Source organism: Carassius gibelio, chromosome B8, assembly GCF_023724105.1.
Source record: "Carassius gibelio isolate Cgi1373 ecotype wild population from Czech Republic chromosome B8, carGib1.2-hapl.c, whole genome shotgun sequence".
Taxonomy (NCBI): Eukaryota; Metazoa; Chordata; class Actinopteri; order Cypriniformes; family Cyprinidae; genus Carassius; species Carassius gibelio.
Genome location: NC_068403.1, coordinates 11,338,844 through 11,353,706, shown reverse-complemented (window position 1 = coordinate 11,353,706; position 14,863 = coordinate 11,338,844). Strand labels below are relative to the sequence as shown.

Sequence of the window (14,863 nt, the reverse complement as noted above, 5' to 3'; positions counted from 1 at the left end):
CTTGGATCGGCCGTCCTCTCCTTTCCCGGGGGGACTAATTGTGGCTCTAACGGAATGAATCGATGAGGAATGGGGGCAGGACAGCATGTTGCCAGCTCAGGGGAATAAAGCCTCTCAGATCTCACACTGATACTACTCTACACTTTTGGCAAATATGCTTTAAACTGGGCCTGTCCAAACTAAATAAATTTGATCAGTCATCTTTTATTATATAAGATGACTGATCATGTATATGTGTGTATATATATATTTATATATATATATATATATATATATATACATACATACACACACACACCCATACATTTCACAGTTTTGCATTGAAAATTATATATATATATATATATATATATATATATATATATATATAAAGTGCCATACTGTGCACAATGTTTAAGCGCACTTCATATATAGAATCTAGAATCAGAAAAGTAAAAAGAAAAAAAAAAAAGTCAAAAGTGCATGTCAAAGATTTTTTATTTTTTCCACCAGCTCTAAAGTTTGAGGCGGTTGCTGCTCACTGCAGACAGAATTGTTATAATGACAGCATACGGAACAGGCTCTGAGCTTAAAAACTGTTTTGTGAAGCGACTGTGTGCAGCGAAGCTCCGAGCGAAAGGCCCCTCCAGCTGCCAGCGGGACTGCGGTGGAGTCTGGCACACGTCTCATCTGTCCCTCTCTTTCTCTCTCTCACCCCAACACACTCACTCAGACTACGGCCAGAACCCCTGTGCATGCTGCGCACTCTCCCTCAAACGCTGCAGGCTGCTACATTACATTATCCTATCAGCAACAACAGTGAGCCCAAAGAGGCAGTGGACATGCCGAGCGGTTACAGAGAAAACCAAAGGCCTCCGCACTGCTGGCCCACAGTACGGCTTACACAACCCAGACTGTAATGCAGCAGAGATTATTCCATTTCTAAATATTTAACACAACCTGTCGATCAAACATGACTTATAAATGTTCAGGTGTAGTACACTATTGTTTAATAAGTTTTAGGATTTCACGTTTTTCAGTTAAGCATAGTTTACCTTTATAATTTACTAAAACTATATTTGGTAAAGTTACACAACTCCAAAAGTGGACTATGGTTACTTCATGTTTACACAGTATTTAATATGTTCACTAATCAAAAGACTGAATCAAGCGTGTTTTTTTAAGAACCAAAAAAACACTGTGAACACTGAAACATAGACCCATCTAATTTATTTAATAATAAATTCAAGCGCTGGAGGGTGAGGTGTGTATTTGTACTGTTGCCTGTTTGAACACATTCACTAAGACCTGAAAAGTACAATACATATTTGTGGGACTTAAAAGCCCAAATGCCAAAGGTTTTCTAGGCAGTTATTCAAATAAAGTTTGATATGAACAATGAACTGAATTATACCAGAAGATAAGAGCTAAGTACAAAAATAGATGTTATTTACATATTTTCTATGACCAAATAATGGATTGACATTATGTGTGTCAGTAAGTATGGGCGTTTTTCCGAATCGGGCATATGGAACAACTTTATTTCCGAGCAGAAAACAAAAAATATTTCTCCTCACAAAATCTTCTTTATAATCTACAATTGCTAACTTGCAACAATTTTAAGTTGTAATTTTATATTTTAATTATTATTATATTATTATTATTATGTACACTTATCAGATGAAAAGTGGACATTGTTTCATCAGAGGAGTGGCCTTACTGAAACGATGTGAAATTTAAAACAAACCGAAGTGAAATTATTCACTTTTGCAGTAACTTTCTCATCAAAGACAAGGTCAAAGCAATCAACAGTCATCTAAAATCCTAGTGACTCATGTCAATATACAGCAAGCCAATTTTAGACAGTAAAGTGACCTTAAAACCCCTCTTCGTCTGCAAAAATGGGATTCAAATCAATTGTGATAAATTACAGGCAAAAGGCATATGTCTGGCAAGTCGAAGTTATTGTTTCTAGAATGCTTTTTATATCTTTTTAAGTGACTGGCTGTATAAAAACTGAACAGACTGAAAAATATATTTCAGTAACCAACTTTTTGCTATATCCTATCAATTGAAAACTTAAAAAGCGCACAAGAAAAGAGCTGAAACTACAGTAATAAAGTCCGGTTTGAATAGATATCATCCTAAATCTCTCTTAAAGTACTGTAATTTGATGTATTTTGTAACCAATTGAACGGTCAAAGTTTTAACAGTCTTGAAACAGAATATAAACATTACTAATGCATAATTATGACCCTATGCATGAACTGTCCTGGTATATATGTGCACATAGGCTAAACTTATACATTTTCAATCCACTCCAGATATAAAATAATAAAAGTTATACTTTATCTTAACTATGACCGTGTAACTTTCTTCTCTAGCTTATGATTAAAACTGAAACAGATGACTATGCACTCAAATATCTACTGCACACAAACTCCATCTTAAATACAACGATAAACAACGACTCAAATTACCTAGTCAAACTGATTTTCAAAAATGTGTTTACAATGTAAAAGGTCACTATCAGAAATCGATGACAATCCAATAAACTAATATTCCCCTGAGGATACGGCTTGTGTTGTATGAATGGATGTTAAATAGGCAAAGAGAAGAAGAGCTCTCAGCCCGCCCTTTATGAACTGAAATCTCTTCGTGGACCACGAGCAATTCGTTCAGAAAGACACAAACAAGCACTTTACCTGAGTTAGACAGAGAGGAGAATACATCATGTTGAAAGGGGAGCGCGTGACTTGAAATGTGGCAAAACACCGACAAGTTAGTAGATCATTTTTCACAGTTAATCATGGTAAGCCTCATCATGATTAACACTTCCACCGCCGCCACTTCTGACTTCCACTTCGAGTCCGTTAAATCAAGTGACGCCCGGCAAAAGAGAACGCGCAAACTCTGTACACGTTTAAAAGCAAACTTTGCAGGTAGGAAAACGCGTTGGGTGCTGCAATCTGTTCCATTTAGGAAATGGTGGGAGAAAGAATCAAAGAAAGAGAAAATCAAAAAGAGGGAGGAATGAAATGACGTTATGAAAATAGCCCATCCCAAAGAAAGTACTTGAAGGAGCAAGAAAGGCTAACTCTGGTTTCCAATGTCCAGGGGCATCCGTTAAGTCCGTGAAATAAAAAAATAAGTAAAAAAAGTTATATGCCTCGGTTTCTGAAGCGGCGTGAAACAAAGAGGCAAACGACTTTCTCCCGTTCGCCAGTGCGCACGCACCGTTCTTCCCTCTCGCGCTGATACAGTTCGGACGCAGAGACGTTCTGCGCGCTTCACCCGCGCGCGTATTCCAAACAATTTTACTGCAACACTCACCGCTAAAGTAGCGATTAGAGCCAGGCTCGCGCGGACATTGCGTCACAGCACATGCATGCGTCCATTCATGACAAAGGCTTATCGCTTCACAAGTTGAGTGGATATAAAAATACAATCAGAAAATCAGCCCGCGTACAATACTATAGCCGGTGCCTGATAAGGCTTGTTATGCACCTTTAAAACAACATATAGATGAAGTTTCAAGTAAACGAGCGAATGACTTGTCTGTCAGTCACTTAAATTACTGAAACGCGTCTGTTTATGAATAACCTAGGCATGAGAAGTTCAATGCATAATAGCTATGCTATGCGCTATTTTGTCTTCTATTGCATATTTTGCCGACCAGAAGCTTTTGTAAATTCACTGCAAGAAAATAACGCGCTTCGGTAACCATAATCACTAACTGTCAGCTGGTAGCTTTCCAAAAACTATTCTTGAGGATTTTATTTATTATATATATATTTTTTTTTACCTAACACCTTTTAGAAATCAAGCTTCACTGTTGGAGTGACCACACAGAGACCAAATAAACTAGGCGTCAATTGACTTAAATTAAAGTGTAAAACTAGGCAGGCTATTAAAACGAAGTGTAAACAACACCTGTTATTTCTCTTGAATATGCACTGAAGGCATTGTGGTGTGAACTATGGCCTGGGAGAGAGCTGCTGAAACTTCTCAGTCATCTTAAAGAATCAGTCATATCCATAATTACAAATATGTATCCCTTTTTTTACTGCCACATATTAGCATATTATTTTAAAATATAGAAATATTTAAATAAGTTGGAGCTACAAAACACATGAACATACAGTTTCAATATAGCCCTAAAATAGAACAATTGTAAAAGTTTGAACTTGTTTTCATTTTTTGTTTTACGTAAAGAGACAAGAAAAGGCAACGTCTTTCTTAAATTAGGCTACATAAAGTACACTGAAAATATCCCTGCAGAGAACAAATCTTAGTAGCCTATATGAGATTATCATAATCAGCTGTTAATGTAAGTGCAAATTGTATTGCAACAGCAGTGACTAAGATAGCTATTAAGCCCGTTGTTGAATGTCTTCCTTTAAAGAGCAGACGATCCTTTTCTTAAAGTAATTTGGCAGTAACATAGTAGGCTACTCTGTCAGATATCATATCATTGTATTTTAATACATAACATAATGCTGAAATCCATGTAGCATCGTATTTGCATAGCCTAGGCTACTCAAAATGAAATGCAAGAATGCTCAAGAAAACATGGGAGTTATAGTAAATAGTAAGTGTATCATGCTTCCTAGGCTAAAAGTTAGGCTACTTTTTTTGTAAACAACCAAGCCGAGTCAAATCAATTTTTGGCACTGTCTCGTGAAGCATGTTTATTTTGTTTTATTTACAGATTAAGTTTGCTACTGTCACGCGAACGTAAAACGTTAACTAAAGTTTGTATCACTTTTTGAAACAATGCCGAACTCCCGGTCGTGACTACAACACGATCTGAGCCTTCTGCCGGGGAGGGAGCGCCTCTGTCGGTGTAGATGTCAAATTCATGCCGGCGAGCCTGCGGCCATTTTCTGCTGAGCAAACTCTACTACTGGGCATCTGCCTCTACTGGCTTTAAACTTCAACTTGGCCTTCAGAGTCCCGTGGTTAACACACGCACACACCTTTTTTTTTTCTTCTTCCTTCGGCTGTCACAGAACTAATAACTTTCATTATGGGAGAAAAGCCAAATCGCTTGGTAGCTATCTTAATCATTGCGCGTCTCAATAGCGAGAATAACACGCCAGCATTTGTAAGCCTTTCCCACAAAACCGTACGTTTGGCCGAAAACCAGCGAGAAAAGGAGTAACCGACTGGTAAGAGAGAGAGGAAGCAAGGGGGAAACCGAAACACGGCGCCTGTGTGTTGATGGTGATCTCATTTGACTTTAAGAGTGCACAACTCGTGATCTGCCTCGTCTTTTGGAGCAACGACACAATAATGATGAAACTGATTTGTTAACGTACCATTTCGAAGCGAAACTGCCAACCTCCCCCCCAAAAAAGTTACAGCTTAGAGGCTTTTGTAGTTCTGCAGTTCAACGCTTGGTCATCTCGTCGGCTGCTTTTATAACTCCGTATCCATTTATCTTCGCAAAGAAGTAATCCGTTCTCTTCGGACGGGAGGAATAAACCCGGACACTGACCGAATACAAAACGTCCCACGCGAAGTCTTCGAACCTCGTCCAATCCGAAATCCTCGTTACCAGGTACAGAAGGACAAAATAAAGATTTTACAGTAATGCACGGCTTGCTGCGGAGAGTGCAGTGGCTGGAGGAGCTGGCTGTTGTTTTGGTCGTGTATCTTTAATTTACAGTGCTGAATCGTCGGTCTCATAGCTTTGCAGCATTGCACATGCAGCGCGCATAAGATGTCCTTGTGTACAGAGAGGAATCAATGCCTCGTCTGTTCTTTTGTTTCTTACAACACGAATAGCAACACAGACGGTGTTCTGAGCTCCATACACACATCTTACAGTCCTCGCGGAGAAGGAATTGATGAAATACGGGGGTGGCGTGTCTGTCTCTGTTGTGTGTGTGTGTGTGTGCACTGGAGCCACTCGTTTAGAAGAACTGCACTTGATGGCGTAGTTTATACAGTATATATGTATAGGCTACTTTATATATGGGTCAATGACGTAACCCTCATTTTTTGTCCGAATCAATAAAGTTAAATATATATTTAAATATATTCAAATGCCATTCATGCTAAATGGATTGATTGAAGGCACGCGTCAATGCATATGGACTATGACGATCATGTCGTTCTGTTAAGGTCAAATGGAGTAATCCCAAAAATACTAACGGAGATACATGACCCAAAAATAAATAAAGAAAGAAAATTAAAATCTTGAAAAATATTTAAAAACTTGTAGTCAAAAGTGTAAAAACAAAACAAAAAGTGTAGTCAGTGTTTAAGTAAAGTAGGCCTAGCTATTTTAGCAGACTACGTTTGACTTGATGGTTAGCCCACTTCATTTAAAAAAAAAAGAAATTCAGTTGGTATAAAATGTATGAAATCAACATGAAAACTTAGTAAACGTCTTAAACTTAAAAATATATTTGTATAACCCTAGAGATCCTTATTTGTCATTGGCGCATATAGTAATTAAAGGCTAAGAATGTTAAACCGGTTATGACAAAACAAACATTACATGTTCCAGTAACTTCAAAACCTGATTGGACAGTCGTGCCAAACCTGTTTCCAAAATAAACAATAAATCAATAAAATCTGTTTGAGCGTGCGTAAAGCGCGCGTGTGCGTCTGATTTGTGTGGATATCACTTTGGGCATTAGCGTCTAACTTTACAATAAGAAAATCATTATTTAAAAATAATTTCACTTTGGAAATAAGTTAAAGTTAACAAATGTCATTGAAGCCTTTGACATGAGCCCGTGTTGCCAGTATCACTTGAATTTGCGTTTAATCTATTTTAAGTCATTAGTGCTCAGTCAATTGAAGTGTCCTTGCGCGACACCTTCTACTCTCATTTTAAGGGTCACAGCATTTCAGAACATAAATAAACTGACAGTCAAGTAGGCCCATAGGAAAACGAGTTGTATTTTATGGTCTAGGTAACTTACATGTCTGCACAAATTACAGATCATCCTTGCTGTAACAAGGAGAAACGTTTCAGAATGGCTTATTTACAGAAATCGTACTTTTGCTGACACAGAGGTTTCATCTTAGGGGTTTACCCCACTATGCTTTTTCATAAACATACACAAATTGCAGCCTACTTGTGCAGAACTCAAAGAGTTTTTTTTTTTTTTTTAAGTTGTCTCTAAAATCTGCAAAAGCTCCCTGAACTCTACAGCCAAATATTTAACCTTTCGAGTTCCTCATCAGACACTATTTGGTCAGAGCCAGGAATGGTAATAGCTTGTACTCTCAGCAGACTGGCGGTTGGTAACTCTTACGTTTAAATTTGATTAAACATTGTAGTTTAAGACTTGCTTATTCTTTCCATCACATGTTTATTTGCCTGTTTATTGGCATCATTTTTTGAGAAATATTTTAAGTGGAAAAGTAATAAAATTGATATAAAATATCGTTTTGTTTTTTAAAATAAAACTCGCATGCATAGTAAATAGCAATGATTAGCATATGCTTATCCTATTTAGAAGAAAGAATATAAAGATTTTAATTAAAAAATAAAACTAGACTATAAATGAAATTGGTTTATTTCTTATATTTTTTTACAGCGTTTTAAAAATGTTTTAGGGCTACTATTACGCTTATTAATTTGCCCGTTCCAAGCAAAATTAAGACCATGAAGAATTAAGCTAAATTATAAATATCCTACATCTGCGCAAACATGAAAACTCACAGATATGTTGGGTTATGTGTTTTTTTTTTTAAATACATCTGTATTTATGTGAGATTACGTATTTGTATCTTCAATACCCTTTAACACAAATGAAATAGTATAGTAGGCTATAATATGCTGTTCCCATGAATAATATAAATGAATTATTATAAATTCACTTTATTTTACTTTATTCCTTAATTAAAATAATAACTTTTCGTCCGCGTGGTAAAACTCTAGCCTATATTATAAATAAAACTCTAGAACTCTAAAAATAAGTATAGATGCTACTTATGTGCTAACGTAAGCTATGTTAAATGTTTTTTAACTTGTTAAACGTTGTTTTAAAGAACCTAAATAAGTTTTTCCCGTTTCCCAAAAGACTTCTCCAAAATCCACATGTCCTCGTGTATTTGTTGGCACCTTCAAATGCAGTCGCGCATTTTGGATCCCTTGGAATTGGGTCGCTTCATTTTCCATGCAAACGCTCTTTTTGTTTCTCCCACAAAATAGCTTCGGAGTAAAAAAATAATAAAAAATACCGACTTCTGCTCCACACTCTAAAACACTCTAAAATAAAAACATATTGTGTGCTAAATATTTTCACTATATTTATAGGTCTTAAATTACATTTTGGCGTACTTTAAATGTAGCCTACTGGAAAACATTTCGGTGCTGATCTTCCGGTAATTGAATAAATTACATTTTTTTTCTTAATTTGTGCATGCATCAAATGATGACAGTATTGGAATATATTGTTATGACTAAGAGCACATAAAATTGAAGTTCGAACTTTATACAGCATGATCAGAAAACACACAAGGCACAAGTACAGGCTTTCACAGAGACAAACACACACATCCCACACATGAACTAACAACCGTCTGTCTTACATGCACAAGTTTACTATTCATATTTTTCACTGTCAAACCTGAAAGCACCTGAAAGACAAACAGGCATTTAATCCAGAGAAGAGTGGAACTGTGGCTAAAACAGCAGCACTGCTCACAGAAAAACTGCAGGTTTGACCGCATGATGTGCAAAATCATCTCTTCAGAGTTTTAGCAAACAATAGCCTAAATGACAATGTAATTTCAATAATTTTATTTACAGCAAAATTATGCAATGCAATTATATGGTAATTATATTCAGAAATGCAATTTTGTTATTTTAAACTAAGTCTAACTGTATAAAAGTGCACTTCTATTCCAGATGTCTTATTTTTATTGAAATAATAAATGGCAGATCAACATGTATACAATGAAAACTACCATTTCTAATAGAAATTATGTGTAATTTGCTTTCTCTTCTAGTTGAGTGATTATATCTAAAAAATAAAATATAAATATAGCCTGAACTCAAAATATGCCCATGTATAATGTGTACAAGTGCATGTTGTTTTCCTGAACAGGTCAAATCTCTGGCCTGGACACTTGGACACAGTAAAAGAGCAACATAAAACAGTTCATTAAAGAAAGAACAAGTAATAAAACTTCCCCTTCTCCTCCCTCTTTTTCTGTTTGTATCAGGAGAAATCAGAAAGTAAACATTCGGAAATTCCACAGCTAAATGAACTGCACAGGTTTATTTTGTTGGTACGTGAGAGCTGATAGATCATATGTCATCTAAACCTATCTCATGAAATGTTTGGGGGGAAATGCATTTGGTCGGTTTTTAGCCTCTTAACTCACCCAAGCACGTAAGTACATAATCTCCGAAAAAACAGCCTGTGGGTTAGCAATCGTTCTGACTTACAAAAGTGGGCATCCTCAAATGGGCAGAACAAAAACAGCCGTGAAACTTCTGTACAAAACATTTCAAAGCTCATGAAGAGGTTTACCAAAAATGATATCACCTCATTCTTATTCATGTGATTAATTCGGGTTCATTATGGGGTGATTTATGGTATCTAAAACTATGTAAGTCATATATAATTTATCTGAAATATACCAAATAAATTATGCATTGCACCTTTTTAATTTGAAAGGAAACATTACCTATGTGAGTATATGGATTTGGCTGTTTTGTAGAGCTGGAACAGTCGGATCAGGTAATATTACAGATAAGGTATCTAGTGTATCAAAGACTTTACAGTGAGTATGGGGTATCCAATTACTGCCCCATCAAGTGTTCTTTGCAGTGTAATACTCCTACTAGTGGTGAGATTGAAATACTGCAGTATATCACAAATAAAGTGTGTGGATATGGTGAAAGCCTGGCTAAAGATGCATCTTAGCAACAATACTTTCAATTGATCAAATTAATACTAAATGACCATCTAATGGCTGGTTAGTCTTCTATTAAACTGCTGTTTAAGTGCAAGTGTCTTGCAGATTTAGCATGTCAAATATCCTTTATTCTCTTGCCCCCTCAAATTACATCATTGTAGTTGCAGTAAAGACTCTTAGCACATGTGGACTTTGCCTTTTTGCGGCTGTTTCCATGTCATGAAATCACATGTGGGTGTAATGCATGATTGGATGACTCCACAGAGACACATATATACTGCCCAAGGCAAATCCCAGTCTCCGATACAACTTCACTTTCCCAAACTACTGCAATATGAGAGGGGGGCGGGAAAACGTCTGGAAACTCTCTCTCAAGACAGGTCCAAGGCATGCAGCCCAATGCCAAGACTTCGCTCCTTCTTCTCAAGAGGACCAACTTTTCTTTCACTGCTCATGCCATCTGAATGCTAAGTGCAAATTGTGCATAATTTTCCAATTTTGGATCATTTGTGGCACATTACAGTCACCTTCAGGGTAAGCCAAGCAGTTCCATCAAAAACAAGTGGTTCGAATCAAGTCAGCAACACTCTAAGTGCACCATTTATTAAATGGTATACTTATGGTGCAAAAGAGGAAAACAAAAAGATTGATATATCAGTTTGATATACCAATTTTATCTATTTTTATTTTGCGCAACATTTTCTGCTTTAGCTAGTTTTTATAGAGCTATTGTCTAAATGAAATGTGATAGTCAGTTTACTCATTTAATTGGAAGGCCAAACATGCAAAATGCAAACCAAATGTGATCAATGATAATTAATGACAGAATTTTCATTTTTTGGGTGAACTATTCCTTTAAACCCTCAATGACAGAGCTAACACGTGGGTCCATAATACAGTAGATGCTACAACGATGACATGATTTATGGTTCATTGAACAGCCACGAACAAGACAGTCTGACGCTGAGAAAAGAGCCTTGCTCAGCATCAAATATCCACCATTTGCATACGGTTAGAAATTAATCACCAAATCCTCTGCGGGACCTCGCTAATGGCTATTAGAAAATGATTACACCGCAGTAATTTGCCAGTGATTATGCTGTGATAAGCTAATGACCCGGTACCCTGCAGCAGAGTCCAAGAACTCTAATTACATGCAGATGAGTTAGCACATGTCAAGACCTCAGGACAAGACCACATATTGTATCCTAACGCAGTTACCTCTAATGATCTCTCCATTAATTGAATGATATATATCACATTTAAAAGGGATTAGCTGCTGATGATAGTTGAGTCGTGAAAATGGCTAGGCCTATGAGTAAAATCGTCAATTATAGGAATTAAAATCAACCTTTCAAGCTTTCTGTTTCAATGCTAATGGCCTCGTACTGTATAAAGTAACAAAGCAGGAACCTCCTGCTACATACAGTATAAAACTGAGTGCTGCATTTTAAGCCTGGCCTATAAAAGCATGTGTATAGTATCATATTAATGTATTTTGCATACTTTGTTAAGATGTTTCAAATGCAAAGCCATCAAAATAATCATTATTGGTGAGCAAAGTCATTTACTTGTAAATTAAATTTTTAATAAGAGGTTACATTTTAATTATGCATTGTATCGTGGAATGCGAAAATGAAACATTTACCAAAATTTTAGCTTTGTTTGAAGTTATCTTAAAGGGATAGTTCACTTAAAATAAAATAAGTAATAATTTTCTCACCCTATATGACAATGACATTCCAGAAGAAGGTTTCAAATGTTTGTGTCATTGTTGTCCAATTAATATATATAATATGTTTTCTGTAAAAAAAAAAATGTAAAAAAAAGTCAAGACAACAACACAAGGTTATGTAAATTAGTACCATTTTCATTTGGGCTGAACATTTCTTTTAATATAGTTTTAAGCATTTTTTTTCTCATAAAAATAATGTGAATAAATATGAGGCTTTAATCTAGAAATTCTAGTCCTGATTGGCCGTCTAAGTTTAAATCCATGGCCCCTACTCAATTCTAATAAAATGTAAATTAATATGATGAGCTAACAGCTTTGCGTCACATTCAAAAGGCTGTTCAACTGTGGTTAAGGTTCAGTCATGGCAAACAAAAAAGAAGGCTATATGAGATGTTTGAACCTTTACAGATGTTTGTCTGTGGTGTTGTGCTTTATCCCCACTATATGAATCATTTTCATGTGCTTTGTGTTTCAGTTCTGGACACACCTCAAAGCTTAATTCCATTTTCCAACACAGATAAACAATGTAACATGCAGCATGTTTACAGAACAAGAAGATGATGCATGAGGTTTGGCTTTAAGCTGCAGTGTTTAGGGCTGGGACGCTGTCCAGTTACTGGGTGCCTTGGACAGAGTAGACTGGTTGGATTTGTTATGAATAAAACAAAAGAATAATGTAATGAAATGAAAAATTATGCAAAGCACCTGTAGTGAAATCAAAGAATATTAAAGCAACTCAAATAACAAATATTAGTTAAAAGTGAAGCACATGTAAGCTCAGCCTTATTAATTATTTAACTTAAGACTACTTATTAAAGTAAAACAGCTATTATACATCATATTTCCCTATTTTTTGTAATCTTAGGATAATTACTGAACACCAGATGAATGAAAAAGCAAAGTGTTGTCTCCCTCTTGTGGTGACATAATATTTCAACCTAAACAGAATTGTAGATTATTTTTATTACCACGTGCTTATAAATGTGTTAAAGATAACACTGATGTTACAAATAAGTTGATCAGATAAATGAGTTGTATTTAGGAACCCTACATTACGGCTGTATATATATAACCACCATATACGCTGAGCTCCTACATACAATTTTCATATTAATGGTAGATCTATATAAGTTTTTAGTGGTTGATCCTTAACCCTTATATGCTGTAGTAGTATCAACATGTGATAAACTGCATGTTCTGTTGGTACTGCTGGGTACTAAAGAAATGTACCGAATGGCATGACTAAATGAGTAGACACAACATCGCATGCAGCTGTCTGAAGATCCTCTCTCACAGATGGTGTCAGGATTATACTGGACGACTGGCAGGCAAAATGCTAAATAAAATATTTTCCCTTTTTAAGGTGGTGGATTATCCGGAGCCAACAGATTGCGTTTTCAGAGCCTTAGATCTCCAGTTCATTAAGAGACGAGCACTAAAGCTTCAACATCCACTTGGCATGAATGGAAATGTTTAATTGTGAGGCATTAAGACTTTATTTAGTTGCCCTACAGTTCGAGTTCGAGTTCTGCACATACATTGACATGCTTCTTGCTGAATATGTATTAAATTAAGGGACATGGTTAAAAAGTTTAATTGGATGATCAGGGCAAATTGTACTTATTTTGTCTTATGGGAAACATGTAAAAATTACTTATGTAGCTTCTGAAGGGCAGTATTAAATGAAAAAAATATGATATTCAAATTTACACACCCTTGTGTTTCCTTCTCTGTGAACATTTGTGAATGTTTTCATCTTTTGCAGTAGTTGTGTGCGAGTCCCTCAGTTGTACTCATGGTCAAAGATGGATCTCAAAATCCAATCTCAAAATGCATATTTAAAACATTTTTGGAAATTATTCAAATATGGCGATGCTAGAAAACCAAAGAATGTGTCGGACTTAGAGAATTTTTCTGATGTGGGGAGTTTAACTGCTCAGGACAAACAAGGGACTATTACAAAACTTTTAAAATCAATGATCATCCTGGTAAAAACATTATAGTATTGTGATTCAAGGGTATGTATACATTTAAACTGGTGCTTTTGTGCAATTTCAGTTATTATTTTGTCTATTTGGACTATATGTAAACATCTGTTACATACAATGTATTCAGGACAGACAGGCTTATTCAGGACAGTACTAAATTTGTAAAATAAATAAATAAATAAATAAAAATGCAGATTTGATCCCTATAAGCTTCTTAAAATTATTAACAATCTGCCTGTTCTGTAACTGGCATGAACATGTATAAGTAAAACTTAATGTCAAAATGAGATGTATTAATGGAATAGTCCAAAATATAAAATTCTGTTTTCATTTACTCCTCCATTATTTTCTTTCATTATTTTTCAACCTAAATGGCTTGCATACAAATTACAGTTTATATTTTAACTGCTTACATTTTCAAAACTTTCTTTTTCTCAAAACTTTACACACAAATCCATGAATTGCACACACAAAATGCAAAATGCCCGACATCTTTTGCAAAATGAAGCACTCCATTCAAAATATCACAAACACATCTCTAAAGCTAACATTTAATTCCTGTTATAGATTTCTGTGTTACATAGAGTTGCGTTTTGCAAAAAGTGTTTTATGAAATTGAAAACTGAGTAAAAGGCTGAGAATTAATGTGTGGAATGTTTCAGAAATTAACAACAAGTAAAAATGTAGTGTGTAAGCAGTTGAAAAAAACTATAATATAAGCATATTCAAACCATACAAATAAAATTTAAGAGCTACAGTGGTGGGGAAAATTATCAATGAATAATGACTTAGTTCTGAATGTTTTTCACACAAAGCTTGCAATATAGTATGAATCATATGGACTATATTTTTGTCATTTTTAGAGCTTGGCAGCCCCTCTGATTTTGTATTGCTTAAAACAAAGCAACATTGTTATTACGAATATTACTGCGTGTAACAGAGGAAAGTCAGTCATATGGGTTTGGAACAAGATGAGGGTGAGAAACTGTCAAATGGCATTATCATTGAATTACTTTGGAATACCAAAAAATATATTGTTCATTCAGCATGGTATATAATGAAGTACCATGGTCTTAGCATCTGATAGCACCATTATACCACTGTGTAGCCATACTTAAACTACTTACGGCAATATAGTTGCATCTACACACAAAGTTCCAGATCACATGATCCCAAAACCAGTAAATGGCTAAAGAAATGTTTAAATACCAGGGGGTTACACCCTCCCACCTCAGGCCGGGTCTGCTCAGCCGGTACTGACTGGCTGGAT

At 35.6% G+C, this 14,863-nt stretch overlaps 1 protein-coding gene and 1 long non-coding RNA gene across 5 annotated transcripts in view; one reads left to right on the top strand and one right to left on the bottom strand.

The window, feature by feature from the left end:
* nfic (nuclear factor I/C) overlaps window positions 1-5,883 on the bottom strand; it is a 95,625-nt gene extending 89,742 nt beyond the window's left edge. For 3 of the 4 annotated variants that reach the window (XM_052563753.1, XM_052563756.1, XM_052563755.1), the window contains exon 1: window positions 2,685-4,993. In XM_052563753.1, the coding sequence (XP_052419713.1) occupies window positions 2,685-2,714 (30 nt within the window). In that variant the 5' untranslated portion in view covers window positions 2,715-4,993. Of the gene's footprint in view, window positions 1-2,684; window positions 4,994-5,300 lie in introns of those variants that run through there. The other variant, XM_052563754.1, reaches the window with a different exon arrangement.
* Window positions 5,408-13,786, top strand: LOC127963712 (uncharacterized). The gene is made up of 2 exons (XR_008154883.1): window positions 5,408-5,542; window positions 12,969-13,786. It is a non-coding gene; the product is annotated as an uncharacterized LOC127963712 (long non-coding RNA).
* The last annotated feature ends 1,077 nt before the right edge of the window (window positions 13,787-14,863 follow it).